The sequence below is a fragment of the Panthera leo genome, chromosome A3 (genome assembly GCF_018350215.1).
Source record: "Panthera leo isolate Ple1 chromosome A3, P.leo_Ple1_pat1.1, whole genome shotgun sequence".
Lineage (NCBI taxonomy): Eukaryota > Metazoa > Chordata > Mammalia > Carnivora > Felidae > Panthera > Panthera leo.
In genome coordinates this window covers 133,029,957-133,050,123 of record NC_056681.1, presented here as the reverse complement: position 1 = coordinate 133,050,123, position 20,167 = coordinate 133,029,957, and the positions used below count along the sequence as shown (strand labels likewise).

The window sequence follows — 20,167 nt, the reverse complement described above, 5'->3', positions numbered from 1 at the left end:
TTTCTTTAATTACATGTATCACTTATTATTTGAACTATTTATCCCACATAACAAAATGAAATTTGCTTCTGATGAAATCTCTCTAGATGAGTACTGGCAGAATCACCCAGAACTCCATGATATTCCCATATACTACGCGTCGTCTTTGGCCAAGAAGTGCATGGCAGTGTACCAGACGTACGTAAATGCCATGAACGACAAAATCCGCAAACAGATCAACATCAACAATCCCTTTGTGTTCAAGCACATCAGTAACCTCAAGGTGAGTGCTGAGGAAGAGGAAGGACCGGTAAACACAGAGAAGTCGATAGCACATTGATTCCGGGGCCGAGTCCTTTTGGCTGAGGTCTCGCCTTTTCTGTAGCAGGCACCATTTTCCTGCAGGAAAACAAAAATTTAGCAACTGGCATTCTCCTCTGCTTAAATCTTGCCAGTCATTCCAAGTCTCCATTGGTTCTCAGTATTTACTATTGCTGAATAAGTTAGTCTCCCTGCCATAGAAACAGAAAGTCTTGATGAGAAAAATATCTTATGTTATGTCTTAACGTTTTTCTGTCCTTCCTCAAACCTAGTCGTCTTTTTGATTTGCACTGCAAATTCCATGTATGAACATTTTCATATGTTTACTTTTCTAGAGCATTCAATAAAAGCTGATTTTCTTTAGTTAAAAAAATGTTGTTTTAAAAATGTATTGTTTTATTGGGGTGCCTGGGTGACTCAGTTGGTTAAGCGTCCAACTTCGGCTCAGGTCATGATCTCATGGTTTGTGAGTTCGAGCCCCACATCAGGCTCTGTGCTGACAGCTTGGAGCCTGGAACCTGCTTCGGTTCTGTGTCTCCTTCTCTCTCTGCCCCTCCCCAACTTGTGCTCTGTCTCTCCATGTCTCTCAAAAAATAAATAAATGTAAAAAAAATTTTTTTTAAATATATATGTTGTTTTATTAAAGTTAATGCTATACTCTTAATAAAATAATGCCCCAAATAATTCAAGTGCTAGAAGTCATCTTCCAGTTGTGGGCTCTGTCCATAAAGTATTATTTTTTAAGTTAATTGCTTAAGAACTAGAGCCAAGTTTTCCCTGGAAACAATGTTAAACTTTTTGGTTAGATTTTTTTAGGCCAGCTCAAAATATTTGTGAAGTATGCAAAGCCATTGTGAGTGGGAAAGTTCTTTTGGAATTCTCTCTTGGGCAGATAGAAAGCCATTTGACTCTTACTTTTTTCCTGCCTGCCCACTAAGCAATGAAAATGGTCCTATAATAGCCCATTAACTACCAGTAGAAGGTTTAGAAGGACAGTGTGAACTAACTGCTTCTTATCACTTTGTTTTCCTTTCATTCCTAGCTTCAGTTGTTCAGGAACTGAGAAATTAGACTTAAAATGTTTGCTCGTCTCCGAGGTCCTTACAGTAGTGTGATCAATCTTTTCACCTACCTTTTCGTTATTCTTTAAAAATAAGGACAGCCTTGCCAAACCCTGGTGCTTAGCACGCTTTTACCATTCCTTTTTCTCTCTTAGAGCATGGATCATTTTGATGACATTGGTCCCAGTGTCGTCATGGCCTCCCCGGGCATGATGCAGAGTGGCTTATCCAGAGAGCTCTTTGAAAGCTGGTGCACGGATAAGAGGAACGGCGTCATTATAGCAGGGTACTGTGTAGAAGGGACACTTGCCAAGGTCAGCTATGAGACCACTGTGTCATTCCTAATCAGAATTGCCAAGGTGGCACGTTAAAGTCTGAGAGGCACTTAATCTTGTTGCAGTAAAAAGTATGGAAAGGAACCTAGTTGAGACCAACAAAAACATGAATACCCTCATTCACTGAAGAAGTTTACTAATATGTATTCTCTTGAAAAGCCGTAGAAGGTGTTTGGGTTGATTGCCCTTCTTCCTAATGATGCAGAGTGGTTGATGTTAGCTCTTCGGGATGTACACATTGTGGGAAGTACGTGCAGAACTTTAGAAACAGTTTCTGAACATCCAAGCATCACATTCTCTTACCCCTGTTATCTATATAACTTGTCTTATTCCTTAAAATACGTTGTGATTCCCAGGGCACCTGGGTGACTCAGTGGATTGAATGTCCAACTCTTGGTTTTGGCTCAGGTCATGATCTCACAGTTCATGAGTTCGAGTCCCGCATCCATCTGTGCTGATGGCACGAGCCTGCTTGAGATTCTTTCTCTCAGAATAAATGTTTAAAAAATAAAATAAAATTGACTTCCAGAATAGAAGCACATCTGTTTGAAAAGCGGCTTTACCAGGCAAGAGAATAGTTGGGAATACAAGTTTGGCTTGTGTTGTACAATTGTACAAGTTAACAATTGTCACTTCCAGTATTTCAAATACATTGAAATTTAGTTAACCTGCCTGCTTTCCTGATTAAATATTTGCTTGCTCAAGAAAATAAGTATTTGATATTTACTAAGTCACTATTAGAATGATTTTTTGTGCTAAAGGTCCTAAATTTAATGTAAGAGTTTATGGCTGCGTTAAAAAATAGAAAATGTCCCTTTTCTTTTCTGATTGGGTAGTTTATTTGTTTTGCTTTTTTTAATTTTTCTTTCTTTTTAACAGCATATCATGTCTGAACCAGAAGAAATCACTACCATGTCTGGACAGAAGTTACCACTGAAAATGTCTGTTGATTACATTTCTTTCTCTGCTCACACAGATTACCAACAAACCAGTGAATTTATCCGTGCTTTGAAACCGCCTCATGTGGTTAGTCTATGAATTTGATTTCTAACATTAAAGGGGAAAGAAACATACCCAAGAAACTGTAGCAGCTGGTTTTCAAGTCAAACACCGCTTGTCACTAAGGTAGCCTTTCAACAGAGCACTTTTGCTTGTACTTGGATCTGACCTCTACAGCTCCCCTTTGAGTTAGGCAAGCTGTGCACTGTAATTTTCTCCACTTACCTGAGGTCACTTATCAGATCCACCAGATCCAGACCCAGTGCTCTTTCTGTCCCTTTCTATTGCCTCCCCAGTAACTTAAGAGCACAGGCTTTGCAGTATGCTGGTTTTGAATCCCCGTTCTATCCCTTACTTGCTGTGTAACCCTGGGCAAATTACTTATCCTCTCTGTACCCCATTTGTAAATAGGGATAACAATGCCTCATAAGGTTATTGTGAGGAAGGAGTGAGAGAACATATATATCTAAAGCATCTAAAATGGTGCCTGGCATGTAGTAAATGCTTAATAAGATGGAAAGAAGGGAAAGACAAGTCATGTAATGGTAGAAATTAAAGATCCAAATAGATACGAAATGTATTACATAGCTCCTTACTGATGTGCTTTGTTTATATTTTTAAGTTTCATGTAATTATGAAAATAACAATTATATTTTGGTGGGACTAGGGAGGGGATAAGAGGGAAAAGCTAAAAAAAACATGTATTTTTAATCAACAGAACACTCAGGGAATATGTGTCTGGGAAACAGATGAAGTGCCCTTTCTGAATGTATTTGCAAGTAGTTAGAGGAAATAGCCTTCTGCTAATTTTTTTCCTTAAGTTTTTTTTTTTTTTTTTTATCGTGGCAAAATATATATAACATAAAACTTGTAATTTTAACCATTTTTTAAGTGTACAATTCAGTGGCATTAATTACATTCACAGTATTGTACAGCCATCACCACTATCTATTTCTAAAACTTTTTCATCACCCCAAAAAGAAATTGTACCTGTTAAGCAAAAATTTTCCATTTCCTCCTCCCCAGCCCCAGGTAACCTCTAATTAACTTCCGTAAATTTGCCTATTCTAGATATTTCGTGTCCGTGAACTCATATAAAATATATATAATATGTCCAAGGTTCATCTGTTATCGTAACATGTATCAGAACTTCATTCCTCTGTGTGGATGAAAATAACAGTCCGTGGTGTGTAGGTCCCACATTTTGCCTGCACATCTGCCAATGAACACGTAACGCTAGAGTGAACGTGGGCCTGTAAGAATCTGAGTCGCTGTTTTCCGTTCCTTTGCACATATGCCAAAGAGTGTAATCACTGGATCGTGTGTTGTTAACTTTTTGAGGACTCACTAACCCTTCCCGTAGTGGCCTCACCATTTTACTTTCCCCCCAGCAGTGCACAAGGATGCTGGTTACCCCATATCCACGACAACACTTGCTAGTTGCCTTTGTTTAATTATAGTCATTCTAGTAAGTGTGAAGCGGTATCTCATTGTGGTTTTGATTTCCACTTCCTAACGACTGATGATGTTGAGCATCCCTTCATGTGCTTTTTTGTTCGTTTTTGAGTTCTTTCTAGCATGGCAGTCCTCACAGGTATTTTCCCATTGGTACTTACTTAGGAAGCAGATTCTCGGGTGGGGAAAAATCCCTCTCCTTTTTAGCATCATGAACGGTCGAATTGAGCTACAGCGCAGGCTCCTTACAGGTGTTTCCTAGCGTATGTGGTTTATGGATATTCCCCCCACATTTTCAAGCCAGGGAGGGAGTGTTGTACTGCCCTTTCTCTCTGGTGTCACCACCTCATCCTCAGGCCATTTCATTGCTCTTCAGGCTCTCTCTCTGCTGACAGTTAAAATTCCTGGATTCAGCTCGATGCTTACCTTCCTTCAGTAACCAGGTCAGCAAAAGTATGTCTACATGATAATGTAACAATAGTGTTAGTAGTAATAATGAGCAACAGCTATCAGTTATTATTTACCACGTGCCAGGTACTGTACTCATGTTCGAAGTAATCTCTGGCCCAGCGTGGGGCTTGAACTCTCAACCCTGAGATCAAGAGTGCGTGCTCTACCAACCGAGCCACCCCGGCACCCCTGTACTCATGTTTTACGTGTATCAACTTGCTTACTCCTTACAACCAACAACTGGTTATAGATGAGAAAACCGAGATGTTACATTAACTTGCTCAAGTTTACGGAGCCTAGTAAGTGTTCGAAGAGCCGGGCGTTGTGTTTAAGCAGCCAGGCCTCGAAGCCTGGACTCTTTGCTAGGTCTAGTAGTGAGGCCGGGTTGGCTTCTGTTAGCCCAGGCAGCAATCTGTAGATTAAGGATGATCTGTCTTGTAAAATATAGGTTATAAAAGTGAATAGGAAGAGACTGGTATCTGATGCAATTGTCGTCAATACCCCTCAAACACAATTTCATTTGGTTCTGAAATATTTTATTTGGTATTACTATAATAAACAGAAGAAAATATCAAAGGTCTTTGTTATCTCCTATAAAAAGCTTCTTTAGAAAGCCTTGTATTAAGATGGGGTACCTGGGTGGCTCAGTAAAACGTCCGACTCTTGATTTCGGTTCAGGTCATGATCTCCTGGTTTGTGAGTTGGAGCCCTGCGTTGGGCTCTGTGCTGACAGCGCAGAGCCTGCTTGGGATTTTTTCTCTCTCTCAAAATAAGTCAACTTAAAAAAAAAAAAAAACAGGCTTGTATTAAGAAATGTAAAGAAAACTATGGGTGTTTTCTTCATTAGTAGGAGTGGCAATAGTTTCATACAGGAATCATGTATCTAAAGCTGGTAGAGGCTGTGGAGTTTACAGAAGTCACGTGGTCCAGCCCTTTGCAGTTGAGTACGGAAGTCTAGAAAAAGTCCACATCCACCAAGTTGTATGCCTTGTTAGTGGCAAAAAACTGAAGTTGAAGTTTCTTTACTCTCTCTTAAAATAGTTCCACTTCAGGATTTTTAAGGCCAAACAGAATGAAAATACCTATACAAGTTTGATTGACTGGAGATCCTTCAAAGTAGTTCAGCTTAATAATTTCGAGTATATGTGTTTCAATATTTAAGTCAGATAGGGGCCATCATTAACCCACACTAAGAGTGTTTCCCTGTGCTCTCTGAAAATTCATTCTGTGTAGATTTTAGTCCATGGAGAACAAAATGAAATGGCCAGATTGAAAGCAGCCCTGATTCGAGAATATGAAGATAACGATGAAGTTCACATAGAGGTTCATAATCCTCGGAATACAGAAGCTGTGACCTTGAATTTCAGAGGAGAAAAGCTAGCCAAGGTAAAAGGTTGTGGTTTCTAATCTTACCCAGGTCTTTTCTAAAGGGAAATGTATACTTAAAAATACAGCCTTCTTTTAATCAAAGCAAGATAATGTGCTTAATGATGATTTCTGTTTACTTAGTATACTATAAGAATTTTCTCCTGGGGTCACCTGGGTGGCTCAGTTGGTTAAGCGTCTGATTTCAACTCAGGTCGTGATCTCATGGTTTATGAGTTCAAGCCCCGCCTTGGGCTCTGTGCTGACAGCCTGGAGCTTGGAGCCTGCTTCAGATTCTGTAACTCCCTCTCTCTCTGCCCCTCCCCTGCTCATAATCCGTGTCTGTCTGTCTGTCTGTCTGTCTCTCTCTCTCAAAAATAAACATTTAAAAAAATAAAATTAAATATATTTTTTTTTAAAAAAAGAATTTTATCTTGGGGTGCCTGAGTGGCTCAGTCATTTGAGCGTCCGACTCTTGATTTGGGCTCAGGTCATGACTTCGTGGGATTGAGCCCCGAGTCGGGCTCCGCACTGATGGTTGGAGCCTGCTTGGGATTCTCTCTCTCCCTCTTTCTCCCCTCTGGCCCTCCCCTTGCTCACTCGCTCACTCTCTCTCTCTCAAAACAAATAAGCATTTAAAAAAAGGGAACTGAAGGAATTGTTTCCTTATGCTCTTTTAGGTCTTCTTCTGATTCTTCTAGTTCATTTCTTCACATAGAAAATTTTCAAGTACGTTAGATCTTAATGCAGTTGAGTTTGATAGCTTTTTAAACCACATTTCCACTTCCTTTTCATTCCTGTATCTGAGGAAGGAAATTCATTACTGTTTTATTACTACATCTCATACAGTATAATGTCTACTGGTCCTTCTCCCAGAGAATGTAAAGATAGATAGGTCTGTGTCTTTAAACATATGTGGTATGATGGAACTTACAAAAATTTGTCCTTTTTTGATGTTGAAATATAGTATTTTCAGAATTTAAAAATAGTTAAAGGGGCGCCTGGGTGACTCAGTTAAGCGTTCAATTACTGATTTCTGCTCAGGTCATGATCTCATGGTTCATGAGTTCAAGCCCTGAGTCAGGCTGTGCACTGACAGCACAGGGCCTGCTTGGGATTCTCTGTTACCCTCTTTCTGCCCCTCCCTGCTCACCTTCTATCTCTGTCTCTTAAAATAAATAAACATTTAAAAAGATAAATAAAATCGTTAAAAATCTTACCTGAGACTTCAGAGCGATACTATAAGGTATCCACATTTGTGCCTCCTGTGAAGATTTTTTTTCTTTTAAATGTTTATTTATTTTTGAGAGAGAAAGAGTGTGTGTGAGCAGGGGAGGGGCTGAGAAAGAGGGGGACAGAGGATTTGAAGCCAATTCTGTGCTGACAGCAGAGAGCCCGATGTGGGGCTTGAACTCACAAACTGTGAGATTATGACCTGAGCCAAAGTCGGACGTTTAACCGACTGAGCCACCCAGGCACCCCTTCTGTTAAGATTTTTTTTAAGATACTTCTAAGGGAAACTTTTTAATGATTTATCTGGTTTTAAATATCAGACATGTTTTAATGAGCAAATTTACAGCAATTCTTTTAATATATAATGAGCCAGATATAAGAAGACTAATTGAGGAATATCCTTCCTTGCAGTTGAGTTTGAGGGGGAAAAAAGTTAGGACGTGAGGCTTTTGTTGCCAGAGAAGAACAGAGGGTTGTATTGACTCCTGTTCACAAAACTTTTTAATGGAAGCAATCTTATACCTATAGGAAAATGTATTCAGTTGGCAATCTGAGAGCTGATTTCCCAGACTCTGCTGGTTGAGAGGGAGGGAGGAGAGGTTTTATAGTCAGACTATTTAGGAGAAGTGGAGTTGAACAAAAATAAGCTGTTTTCTTTACCGCTGGACTTTTCAGAGTTTTATTATGCCATTATGCATTATAAATCTTCAAGAAATACAGTACGCAGCATTTTAAAAAGTTTCAACTACAGAACTGGGAACACAGTATAGATATGTATGTCACTTATATATAACTTGTGTATATGCATAGAGAAACTGTTGTCAATACCTGTTTCTTTGTACAGGTTTTGATATACCAAATATAGCTTTGTATTAGAATGTGGTTCTGTGATTTCAGCCATAGGTGTGGTTACTTAAAATCATTAGCTCTAGTTTTTTTTCTCCTAAGTGCAGTCATTTTACTTACGGTGAAGTCTTTTACGGCAGCCATCCTCAACCATGCAAAACAGAAACTCAGAAGTAGGTGAAGGGAAGCAGATCCACAGAGAACTATCAGAAAAGCCATTCACCTTGTACGCGTGTCAGGCCAGCCAGTTGTATGTATGTTAATAAATCAGCACATTGGAAACCACGCGCTCGGCACGGCCGGCCGCAGCGGGCGAAGTCAGAGGAATCCTCGCTCTCTTGGTCTTGCTCTCTGAGGTGCTCGTGCGCAGGCAGACAAGCTCACCCAGCTTCTCGGCATCTGGGCCATCCCTGTGTTTAAGATCGGTCTCCTGGGGGCAGTGCTGCTTTCATTACCTCACCAGCACTTAAGGGAAAAGTCACCCTGACAAATCATCTGACGTAGAGCTTTGTCCCCTCATACAGTTATAAGAGCAAACGCTGTTACCACTGCCTGGCTGCTCTTTGTCTTACTTGATGAGAGGAAACAAGTATGAAATACACTGGCTTTTTCCTCTTTGGGTTCACTTATTAGTAGCGAAGACCAGTCACATTTAAGAAAGTTGGGTTTCATGCTTGTAAGGTGTTTGGTTTTGTTAGTTTTTGAGCAATCATTCTTTTAAAAATTCTTGCCCCTTGGTCGTAGGAGTTCTTCAACACCTGTCTTTATGGACAGATATTGGCAAAATCTTATCTTTATTGATGAGATATCACCTATCTCTATTGACCTCTCTATCCAAAGATGCTCCTCCTCTGCTAGTGTTGAGCCTAGTATAGCCTTGCACCTTTGCATGAGGGAGCTCACCGTGTACGAGGCCTAAACCAGCGTGCAGGAGCACGTACATTTCTGGCCTGCACCTGCAGCCTTCCCACCATATTACAACTGTTGACAGCTTTCGGAGGCCCCAGCACCTATACGTTTACTTGGTTGCTGAGCTGATCGGAACTGAACTGAACCTAGCTCTTCTTGCCAGATCTGCCCCGTGACTCTTGCCTTTGGTCTCTTGGTGGCTCTGTTCCTGTCCTCATCATAGACCTATATAACATTTTTTATTTTTCATGTTAAAATTCATGTCATTTTCATGGTTCACATGTCAGATGGTCATCATTGTGATTGAATATCTAAATAATTGCATTTTCCAAGATTCTGTTTTCTTCAAGTTTTTTGTGTTTTTTTTTTTAATAATAGGTCATGGGCTTTTTAGCAGACAAAAAACCAGAACAAGGCCAGCGGGTCTCAGGAATACTTGTTAAAAGAAACTTTAATTATCACATACTTTCTCCTTGTGACCTCTCCAGTAAGTATACTATTAAACATCAAATATCAGTTATTTTAATATTGAAAGAAAATCTGTGAAAACTTTTCATACTAATGGCCAAATCTTAAGTAGCAGCCAAATAATAAAATAGAAATTGATGAATTAATGATCCACATAGTTTTACGGGGGAAAAAAAAAATCTTCCTTGAACTACTTAAATGTTTGAATTCTTTGCAAAATAACTTTTTTCTTAATTGGGAACATAAGTTGACCTCTAAGACAGGTTGACTGCTGCTGCTGACCCTTTACAAGCCTGTTTTCCACCTTTTACAGTGGAGTCCTGGTACTTTTGTTTTCTAACGTAAACTTGAATGCCCCCCCCAACCCCACCCCCAACACACACACGCATTTTGGTCTTTGTGACCTATAGTTGTACGTTCCTTGCTGGGCCTTTATGTCGTGTGCCTGTGTAAATGCTGAGCCATCACTGCTTTCACAGTAAATATGGTATTATTATCTGCAATAACGGTGCTCAGTTTTATGCAGATAGCCATAACAGAGTATGAGCACCTTATGAAGGAGGAAGAAATAGCAGTGTTTAGGGATTCATCTGAGCTGGGCCAGCTGTCAGCTTCTAGCCCATCACACAGTGGGGTGTAACTTGTTCTCTATCCAGCGGTTAGTGGATCTTACTCTGTGCCAGGCACTGTGCCAGGCGTTGGAGGACTAAAGGTATGCTACAGAGCATGGTGCCAGCCCCTGGAAGGCTGTCTGGGGAGAGGCGCAGCCTTGTCAAGAGCTAGTCCCAGCACTGACGAGTGACAGAGAGGTGCATGGTAAGTGCGTGAGGAGAGAACGGACCCAGACAAGTCGGAACAAGTTTTGCAAACCAGGTAGCCCTTGTGGCAGGTGGTGAAGGATTGCCGGGGTTGCCTGGCCCAGAAGAAAGCAGAGGACAGCTGGTGCCCTGGCTCGGAGATCTCCAGGGACCTGGTTTTTTGAGGGCAGTGAGGCTGCTTTCTTACGGCTGAAGCAGAAGCTAACTAGTGGGGGGTGCCTGTGGGGAGTTAAGGGGGGAATGTAGGGCAGGAACCAATTAAGGAGCATCTTCTAAGCTTTCTCAAAAATAAGTTCTCCTTTACTTTGCTTTAATTTCTCTCTACTCGTGTATGTGTTTACAGGCTCTATTTTCTGCGACCTGTATTGTTACTTAAAGTGTATCTATTCTCATTTCCTCTTCAGATTATACTGACTTGGCCATGAGCACTGTGAAACAGACCCAAGCCATTCCGTATACTGGTCCTTTTAATTTGCTCTATTACCAGCTACAGAAGTTGACAGGTGGGTATTTATTGAAATTCACCTAATTGTTTTCTGCTTTTGAGTAAGAGAAGTATATACCCAGGAAAGGAGACTGTTCCATTTGGGTTGTTGTCTCAGAATTGCACAGATGTTATGTGCACTTTGGACATGTTATCACCTTTGGGTAAATTTTTGAAAATATACTCCTAAGTTTTTTTTAATTGCATTATACTTCTTAGCTTTGATCCACTGAAAATTCTAAAAATATCAGTAACCTTTGCTGCTCATGTTTAAAATCCACTTTAGTTTTCTCTTCTAAATTTTATCTATCTCTTTTCTTTGTTCAGTGAAAATAGGTTTTCTGGTTCCATCAGTACCAGTCTATACGGCAGGTTTTAGAAGAACAACGAACACTGGCCAAAGGCCAATAAAACAGTAAACCTATTCTGTTTTCATATTAGATCATTTGAGTTAGATTTTTATGTATTAACATAATGAGAGGCAATGACTAAGTTAAAAGGCGTGGATGCCCTCTAAAAAGCGGGAACACTTTAATTTTTTTTCTATAATTGTTTTTTAATGTTTATTTATTATATTTGAGAGACAGCACAAGTAGCGAAGGGGCAGAGAGAGAAGGAGACACAGAATCTGAAGCAGGATCCAGGCTCTGAGCTATCAGCACAGAGCCCAGTGCGGGGCTCAAACCCACAAGCTGTGAGATGACCTGAGCCAAAGTCTGACACTCAACAGACTGAGCCACCCAGGCACCCCAAAGCGGGAACAATTTAAATTACTTTCTATTAATGTGCTCTTCGTTATTCAAATAGCAAAATATTACTATAAAATAAATCAGTAGAAAGAAAATCTTTTTTTGCTTCATCTTCACATGAGAATTACAGGTCATAACGTAGAAAGTTAATAAAATATGTCTGAGTTAATTCTTAATTAAGAGGTGACTGGGAGGACCAGAAAAGCCTCCTCTTAGACAATAGAATTTCCCTAAAGAATGATTAAGCTTATGAAGACAGAAGGAAGAGGTGACTATTGGCAGTAGTTGACTAGTCTCATGTCAGATTTTAAGATACTAGTGGAGTATTAAGACGCTAGTGACTAAATCTCTTATGTAAACACAGATATTTAACAATCACCAAAGTTTGCAACTGATAAAATGTTTCATGTCCCAGGTAAATCCTGCCTCATTATATGAATTTTTGTAATACATGTTGAGATCTTTCAGTTGCTGTAAGCAATCAATATAAAACTTAGTTATTTGAAATCTCACTATTCAAATGAGTAATTAATTTTTTCATTGTGAATCAGATTTATTTCAGCTATCTCTATAAACAAAGGAATAATGATGCCTCTGGAAGATTATCAGAAAATTATATACATCTTAATATTACTTCCTTTTTTCAGGTGATGTGGAAGAATTAGAAATTCAAGAAAAACCTGCTCTGAAAGTATTCAAAAATATTACTGTAATACAGGAACCAGGAATGGTGGTATTAGAAGTAAGATAAGATCATTTACCTAAACAAAGAGGGGAAAAAAGTTTTAAGACTTCACATATAATTGTAGAGAAAATTTGTTCTTAAGAAAAAAATTACTGGAAAATATATCCATGCATGTTTTTTTTTTCCAAGACCAGCTTTAAATATGACCTCGCTGGGCATTTTCTATGTAGTTCTAGTAACATAAAAACTAGTATTAAATTAAGGCTTAATATTTAGCATGTGTAGTGAGTATAGGTCTCTCAGATGAGAAGTTTCAACTAATTTTGTGATGGCCCTGGATGTCTTCAGTTACATCAGAACATTCGACATTCTCAAGAGAAAAATCAAATTGTTACATTGAAAAAAATAGACTTGTCATGTGAACACTTTTAAGACAGTGGAATTTTGAAAATTCAAATAAGCAATATTAAAATGACCCAAATACACAAAGGCTAGAAACCACTGAATGTGGTTTCTACTATTAGAATTTTAAATTCCTACAGGGGAATTTGGAACCCAGACACCAAATTAATTTGATGGTTGATTTTGATAGCTTGGCCTCTGTCTGGTTCAAAGAAGGACTTGTAGAGTGAATCCTCGAACTGAATGATCCAGGGAGGTGCCTGGTTTCATTCTCTGCCTCAGGGAGAATTGCATGTAAATTTCCCAGCTAGATGGTGCGCTATTTTGTTCATACACATTATTTTTTAAAACTAAAAAAGATCTGCCAACTCGGGTTCCACTGCAGTTCTGGGATTTAAGTTGAAATTTGATTCATAAAGATGAAAGTAACTGAAGAAAGTGTCAGAAGGAGTAGTTGTCTATAACACGATGTCAGACACAATAATACATAAACATTACTGCCCTAGGAAAGGGAAAAATTATTAGAGACGTTCATTTAGCTCTTTCTACTAAATGCTGTACTTGTATTCCCTGGAATTAACATGTCCAAGAGCGTCTCAGAGAAAGGTTTTCAAGTGCCTCACAACGCTTGTAAAAGCGCTTTTTGAAAAAGGTAACAGGTAGGGAAGGCACGTGTTCCTGAAGTGATTCACCTGCTCTCTCCCTGGCCTGGCAGGCCTGGAAAACTATCTTGGAACACCCACCCGGCATGTGCACAAGTGTCAGGGTCCTGGGCTTCGGCTTCGAGTGAGAAACAAAAGTACATGTTTCGAGATACTACCCTGTGCCGGCACTGGGCGTGCTTCTGAAACACGGTGCTTAGGGCTCGGCCCGCTGCCAGCAGTCCCCACCGGTCACCTCACACCAGTGACCTCTGTGAGACGAAGGTGCTGGGTAGGAGGATTAAATGAGGGAATGGGTATCAGGCCCCTGCCGCAGAGGAAGTGCTCAGGACATGTTACTATTGTTATTAGGACATTAGAGAAGTCCCGCATTATTAGTTTTAGGAAACAGTTAGTTAATGTCAGTGGAAAATGCTAGAAACAGAAGTCCCATATGTACAGTCTTTTGTGGTTAGCTGTATTCCTACCTTCCTAATTCTGCCTTTTGCTTCCCAGTGGTTAGCAAACCCTTCCAACGATATGTATGCGGATACAGTAACAACCGTGATCCTGGAAGTTCAGTCAAACCCGAAAATCAGGAAAGGTATAACATTATTTCATTTTTATCAGTTAATTCTTTGGCCTCTCCCGTGGTCTGTGAACTAAAAAGCAGAAGACAGAGTCCTAGAACTTGAAATCTGATTTTCCCCTTCCTGTCACCTTTAAGATATAATATATGTAGAACAATGCAGATTACTAATATTTTACTTTCTGTTTTGGGTCTTTACTTGTGCTATTGCCAAAATTCTGGTTGCCATGAACACAAAGATAAAATTCCTTAGTAATAGTCCTCTTAAAAACAGTTTAACAGAAATTCCAAAGTATTGCTGAATTGAGCCAGCATGTCTAATAAAAAATAATGCTGCCTTATACGTATTTAGTAAAACTTGAACTGAATGGAATCTCTCTATAGGACAATTTTGCAACCACTTTTTGTTTTCTTGGTACGTAGCAACTTTCAGTCAAAGAAAGATATCTTTGTGTTAGTAAAGATACCTTTGTGTTATTTCTTCATAGTTTTATTCTATTTTACACATAAATCAATATTAAACGTGTCTTAAGGTATGCATCATTGGCATATAGAGTAGCCCTTTTTGCTACTATGGGAGGAAGTCACCCTGAAGAATTTCAGGGGCCAGCCTGAAATAAAGGCCAGCCTGTACCCCTCTCCTAGCCTCAGATCTTGTTGTCTGATAGAATAGTTCTCTTTCTTAAAATAAAAAAATAAAAAAAAATAAAAAATGGGTTAGTAGTATTTGATTTCAGAAGGAAAAAATGTTTACTGAATAGTTCATAATGCATCTTCTTATAACAACTAAATTCTGGAATGAATAAATACCTAGACAAGTGTAAATTACTCATCTGAGGTAAGCATTTGAATTTGAGTAACACTAAAAATTTCAATTTGGGCACCACTGATCATGTGTTCTAATTGAATCAATGGGTAATGGATCCCCCTGTGTGCACCTAATGTCGGGGAGGGAGCTGTGTGTTTATACAGGCCACAGGAGAACATCCAGCTCGGATTCTCACAGGATGCTCATTCAGCGTCCCAGTCTCTGCCCTGGAGCACAAAACACGCCCAGGCCAGAACAGTTTTAAAGGCAGTTGTCAGTTTTCTCTTATTTGACGGTTTTACATTTTGCTTATCTTAGGTGATACAAATGTAAAGGACGAAGTGCAGGGTGTGGGGGGGGGGGGGGGACCTTTTACAGAGGCCACCACTAATTAGTGGCACAGCAGTTAGGAGCAGCGGAACAAGGGACGGCGCGAAACGCAGGGGACAAGAACCCAAGGATTACACGCGGGGTTTTTCGTGGGCTCACCTTTCGGTGTTGATGCCCACTTTGCTGAGGACACGGCCAGGCTTCGTGTTTCCCGTCTGTGTTGTAGGGAAGGAACGTGTGAGCCATCCTAAGGTCCGACCTTACACCGGGTATTTTTCTTAGTGCTCTGATCCAGCGTGAAAATGCACCTTCACTCTGATTGATGGTCGTTGAGTCAGAAGCAACTATTATTAGTGATCCATTTTCAGTGACAATAATTATATAAACATTTCTCCCTAAAGTTAGCCTCTGGGCATTTCAGCAGAGATTCATTGCAGACAAGTAGGAATAGGTTTTTTTCCATGAGTTTCTTGTGCTAAATTAGCTGGCTGGCCTATCTTCCCTCGTTCTTGCCTACATTCTTGCCTACTTTGTGTTACATGAAAAGGATACTATTTTCTTCTGGAGTAGTGAGGGCCTCGCATATTCATTTGACACATACTGATTGAGCACCTTCTGTTTGGCAGGTACTCTTCTAGGTGCTTCAGGTACCGCAAACAAAGCAGATTGTTATGCTTTGGGAGCGGATATGTTAGCGCTGGGGCAGCCTCACGGGGTTTGGAGTGGGGGCAGACGTGTAGGGTTCTGTGGGCCATTGGAATGACTTTGGACTTGTAGTCTGAGTAAAGTGTAATACTGTAATACTGAGTAATACTGTAAGGTTTTTAAAGGATTGCTGTGGTGCTTGTTGAGAGGAGATTGGGGAGGGCAAGTAAGAAAGCAGATGTTTCAGGTTGGAGCTCCTGTGGCCCTGCAGGTAGGAGGTAGCACTCGGGGAGGGTGGGAGTGGTGCTGGTGGCAGAAAGTGGTTGGATTCTGGAGATACGTCGAAGGTCAAGCCAGCAGTATTTCCTGCTGGGTCAGATACAGAGGGTGAGAGAAAACAGATGAATTTTACAGAGAGAAGACAGTGACCCAAGGAGTGACTCAGGAAGTGATACCTTAGCATGGAGCCCTGCTGTCACCCTCAGGGCTAAGTGACAGGGTTTACTAGGTAGTACTTGCTTCTTCAGAATCTGGAAAATATTACAAGGACTGACACACTCCCTCTTTTCATTTGCTGCACAGGGGGCAGTTAAGGACGTTCATACTGTACGTTTCTTGTGACAAGAATTGACTTTGTCGTATCCAAACATGGTATTTTAACGTGTTAGAGCACAGTCAACAACTAAGGCCCACGAGCCAAGTCCAGGCCTCCACCTGTTTTTATAAAGTTTTATTGAAACAGCAATGCCCGTTTGTTTACATACCGTCTAGTGCTGCTCTTTGAGCAGCCACAGCAGAGTTGAGTAGTTGACAGCAGAGACCATGTGGTTCATAAAGCCTAAAACACGATCTGGCCATTTCCAGAAGTTTGCCAAGTCTATTTGAGAGGCAGCTTCTGTGAACAGTCTGATTCTGTGTTGCTAGCATTTCGCTCCCCTTTAATTTCTTAGCCTGTTGACACTTGGGTTCAGATTCGGGAAACTTGTATTTGTGTCTGTGTGTGTGTGTGTGTGTGTGTGTGTGTGTGTGTGTGTGTGTGTTTAGCCCCGACTTCAATTTCTGTATCCCTTCTCACTGAGGACGAGGACGCACAGCAAAGCTTATTTTTCAAAATATATTATTTTATGTTCTTACATTCCATTACATTCTTCTGCGCCTGTGTCCTGTTTTGACACACACACTACTAAGGGCAGTTATACGTGTATAACTATGATTTCACATTATACACAGTGTAAACTTAGGTGTCTGAGGAGCTTATTAAATATTAGTAATAAATATGCAAATATACATACATGTGCACTCACATTTTTGAAAGTTTCTTTTAATAGTTTCATGGCTTAAATATTTTTAATGCTGTCTTTTATGAGATTTTACATGTCAGTTAAGTACTTGTATGATACTTAATAGAATTGATCATAATTGAAGTATAAAGTTTTATTATATAGCTTTCTAGGCTGGCATCTGGTTTGTTGTATATTTAGTTAAAACTCATGAAACCGTTTCATCACAAGGAAAAAAAAACTTTTGTGACTGTGTGTTGTGATGGATGGTTAACTACACTTACTGTGATCATTTTGCTATGTATACCAATATCAAATCATTATGTTGTATATCTGAAACTACTATAATGTTCTATGTCAATGAGATCTACATTTTTTTAAATATTTATTTTGAGAGAGAGAGAGAGAGAGCACAAGCAGGAAAAGGGTAGAGAGAGAGAATCCCAAGCAGGGTCCACACCATCAGCACGGAGCCCGACACGGGGCTCAATCCCACGAACTGTGAGATCATGTCCTGAGCTGAAACCAAGAGTTGGACGCTTAACCGACTGAGCCACCCAGACAACCCGATATCTACATTTTTTAAAAAGGAAAAAGACTCATGAATTAAAATTAATCAGAGTTATTATCGTCTGACTTATAGAGTAATTTAGAAGAAATGACAATTTGACTCTTCCAGAGAGTAGATTCACCACCGTCAACTTTAAAACATTTACATCTGGGGCGCCTGGGTGGCTCAGTCGGTTGGGTGTCCGACTTCGGCTCAGGTCATGATCTCGCAGTCCGTGAGTTCGAGCCCCGCGTCGGGCTCTGTGCTGACAACTCAGAGCCTGGAGCCTGTTTCAGATTCTGTGTCTCCCTCTCTCTCTGACCCTCCCCCATTCATGCTCTGTCTCTCTCTGTCTCAAAAATAAATAAACGTTAAAAAAAATTTTTTTTTTAAAAAATAAAACATTTACATCACTCCACAAAGAGACACCGTATCTCTAGCTATAATCCCCCAAACAACCACTAATCTACTTTCTGTCTCTATGGATTTGCCTCTTCTGGACACTTCATATAAATAGAATTACAACACATGGGTTTTTGTGACTGGCTTCTTTCACTTAGCATAATGCTTTCAAGGTTCATCACTGTAGCATGAATCAGTCTTCACTCCTTTTTATGGCAAAATAACTTTGTAAGGAATGGCCAGATAGTTCTGTACTGTTTTATTGCTGGTGATAGCCTGGGAGATGGCTATGTCCCTGGGCACACTTGAAACTCCAGATCATCTTCCTGAACCATCAGATTGTTTTGGGAAGGGGAAGCTAAGTAATCTGACAAGTTATTTTATTTCATTCCATTTCTTAAAGATTTTTTTCTTCAAAGTAATCTCTACACACAGTGTGTGGCTTGAACTTATAACCCTGAGATCAAGAGTCACACGTTCCACCAACTGAGCCAGCCAGGTACCCCCTAATTGGCAAATGATTTTAAATATTAATTTTAGTAAAATCATTACAGGTGCATTATATATAGTACAGTGCTAAATTTGTATAATGTTTTAGGTAAAGCAAAAACTTCAGAGATCTCTGAGCATGGATGTGCCCCTAGAACTCCTAGAGTCACGATTTCATTTCACTCACGAAGGAAATGTGGAAAAGTTTGAGAAACATTACAAATAAAATTTGAAATCATCTTCAATGTCATTTTGTGTTCTTTGTTTAACAAGAACAAAAAAGCAGTTTGCCGCAGCAGGCGGATGGAGTGTTGGTCACTTGAAGGATTCCATAGTTAATTACCTAATCAATAACTGTGTTCAGATTACTGACTCGGGAATTCTTTTCAATAAGAATTTGGAAATTGAACTCTTGCTTTTTTTCCCCCCAGGTGCAGTACAGAAGGTTTCTAAAAAATTAGAAATGCACGTTTACAGCAAAAGGTTGGAGATCATGCTCCAGTAAGTGTTACCCCAATTATTGCCCCACAAGGGTGAGCAAGGCAGAGGGCGGGGAGGAGGCAGCTGGCATTTAGTTCTGACTCACTAATGGTTGTGAGGCTCAGACAGGTTACTTGACCGCTCTGGATGTCTGAGTTTGTGTCTGTTTCGTGGTTTGAACTGCATCCTTCCAGCTAAACACTCTAGCTAGTTCCAGATACCTTTGACCTCTGTGGTCCGCCGTTTCTGTTATAGTTGACGAAGATTCGCTGACTGCCTTTTCTTGCCTGTGTCCAGCCTGCTGATTGGACTGCTGTTGCAGGAGCCCCTGTAACTGATGGGGACAGATGTGCAAATTAATGATTAAACTGTAGCTCCTTGAGGGGCGCCTGGGTGGCTGTTAAGTGTCTGACTCTTGATTTCAGCTCAGGTCATGATCCCAGGGTCGTGGGATTGAGCTCCGAGGTGTGCCTGGAGCCTGCCTGCTTAAGATTCTCTGTCTCCCTCTCTCTGTCTCTGTCTCTGTCTCTGTCTCTCTCCCTCTCCCTCTCTTTCTCCCCCTCCCCCCTCCCTTCTTCCCCACTCGTGCGTGCTCTCTTATTCTCTAAAATAAAACAAACAAATAAAAAACTGTAGCTTCTCAATGACAGAGGCGGTGTCTTCGTGACTTCTGACGCACAAAAGATGCTCAGTGAATAGTTTGACTCAGCGGCTTCTGGAACTGATTCAAGGGGGCAGACAGCCTGTGGACTTGTGAGCCACTTCAACTAGATGCCTGGATTTGAACACCAGCTCCGCTGCTTTCCAGCCTTGGGGCTTCAGATCCCTTCCATGTGTCTTGTTTTCCTTCTGTGTAGAAGGGGCTTCTTACTAAGATTTAAGTAAGCTCTTGGCCCAACATGGGGCTTGAACTCGTGGCCCTGAGATCAGGAGTCACATGCCCTACCGACTGAGCCAGTCAGGCACCCCTGAAGCAAGCATTCTTAATGATAGCTGTGGATTTTACTCATTTTATAAAATTAACAAAATACGTGAAGTTACATCAAGTACGTCTCAGGAATAGATAGAAGTCGTCTACTTTGGAATTAGGGGCTATTTTCAATATTATTTTTCCCTCAGTATATGAAAGTGTACTTGACTTATTTGTAAATGTACTTTGTACTAATGTTGCGTCTTTGTCTTAAGGGACATATTTGGAGAAGACTGTGTAAGTGTAAAAGACGGTTCCATTCTCAGTGTCACAGTGGATGGAAAAACTGCTAATATAAACCTGGAGACACGGGTACGTAACTGCTCCTTCCTACACATCAAGACATTTGGGAAAGAAAGCGAGAACAAAAATGATCTGGTCTCACACCAGACAGCACACTTTTCCATTCTGACATGTCCTTCCA

At 40.4% G+C, this 20,167-nt stretch overlaps 1 protein-coding gene across 2 annotated transcripts in view; it reads left to right on the top strand.

Annotated features, from left to right (window-relative positions):
• CPSF3 (cleavage and polyadenylation specific factor 3) overlaps window positions 1-20,167 on the top strand; it is a 39,096-nt gene that overhangs the window by 16,429 nt on the left and 2,500 nt on the right. For both annotated transcript variants that reach the window (XM_042933712.1, XM_042933713.1), the window contains exons 8-17: window positions 87-262; window positions 1,517-1,675; window positions 2,576-2,722; window positions 5,834-5,986; window positions 9,332-9,440; window positions 10,644-10,742; window positions 12,120-12,214; window positions 13,717-13,804; window positions 18,725-18,794; window positions 19,959-20,055. In XM_042933712.1, the coding sequence (XP_042789646.1) occupies window positions 87-262; window positions 1,517-1,675; window positions 2,576-2,722; window positions 5,834-5,986; window positions 9,332-9,440; window positions 10,644-10,742; window positions 12,120-12,214; window positions 13,717-13,804; window positions 18,725-18,794; window positions 19,959-20,055 (1,193 nt within the window). The remainder of the gene's footprint in view (window positions 1-86; window positions 263-1,516; window positions 1,676-2,575; window positions 2,723-5,833; window positions 5,987-9,331; window positions 9,441-10,643; window positions 10,743-12,119; window positions 12,215-13,716; window positions 13,805-18,724; window positions 18,795-19,958; window positions 20,056-20,167) is intronic.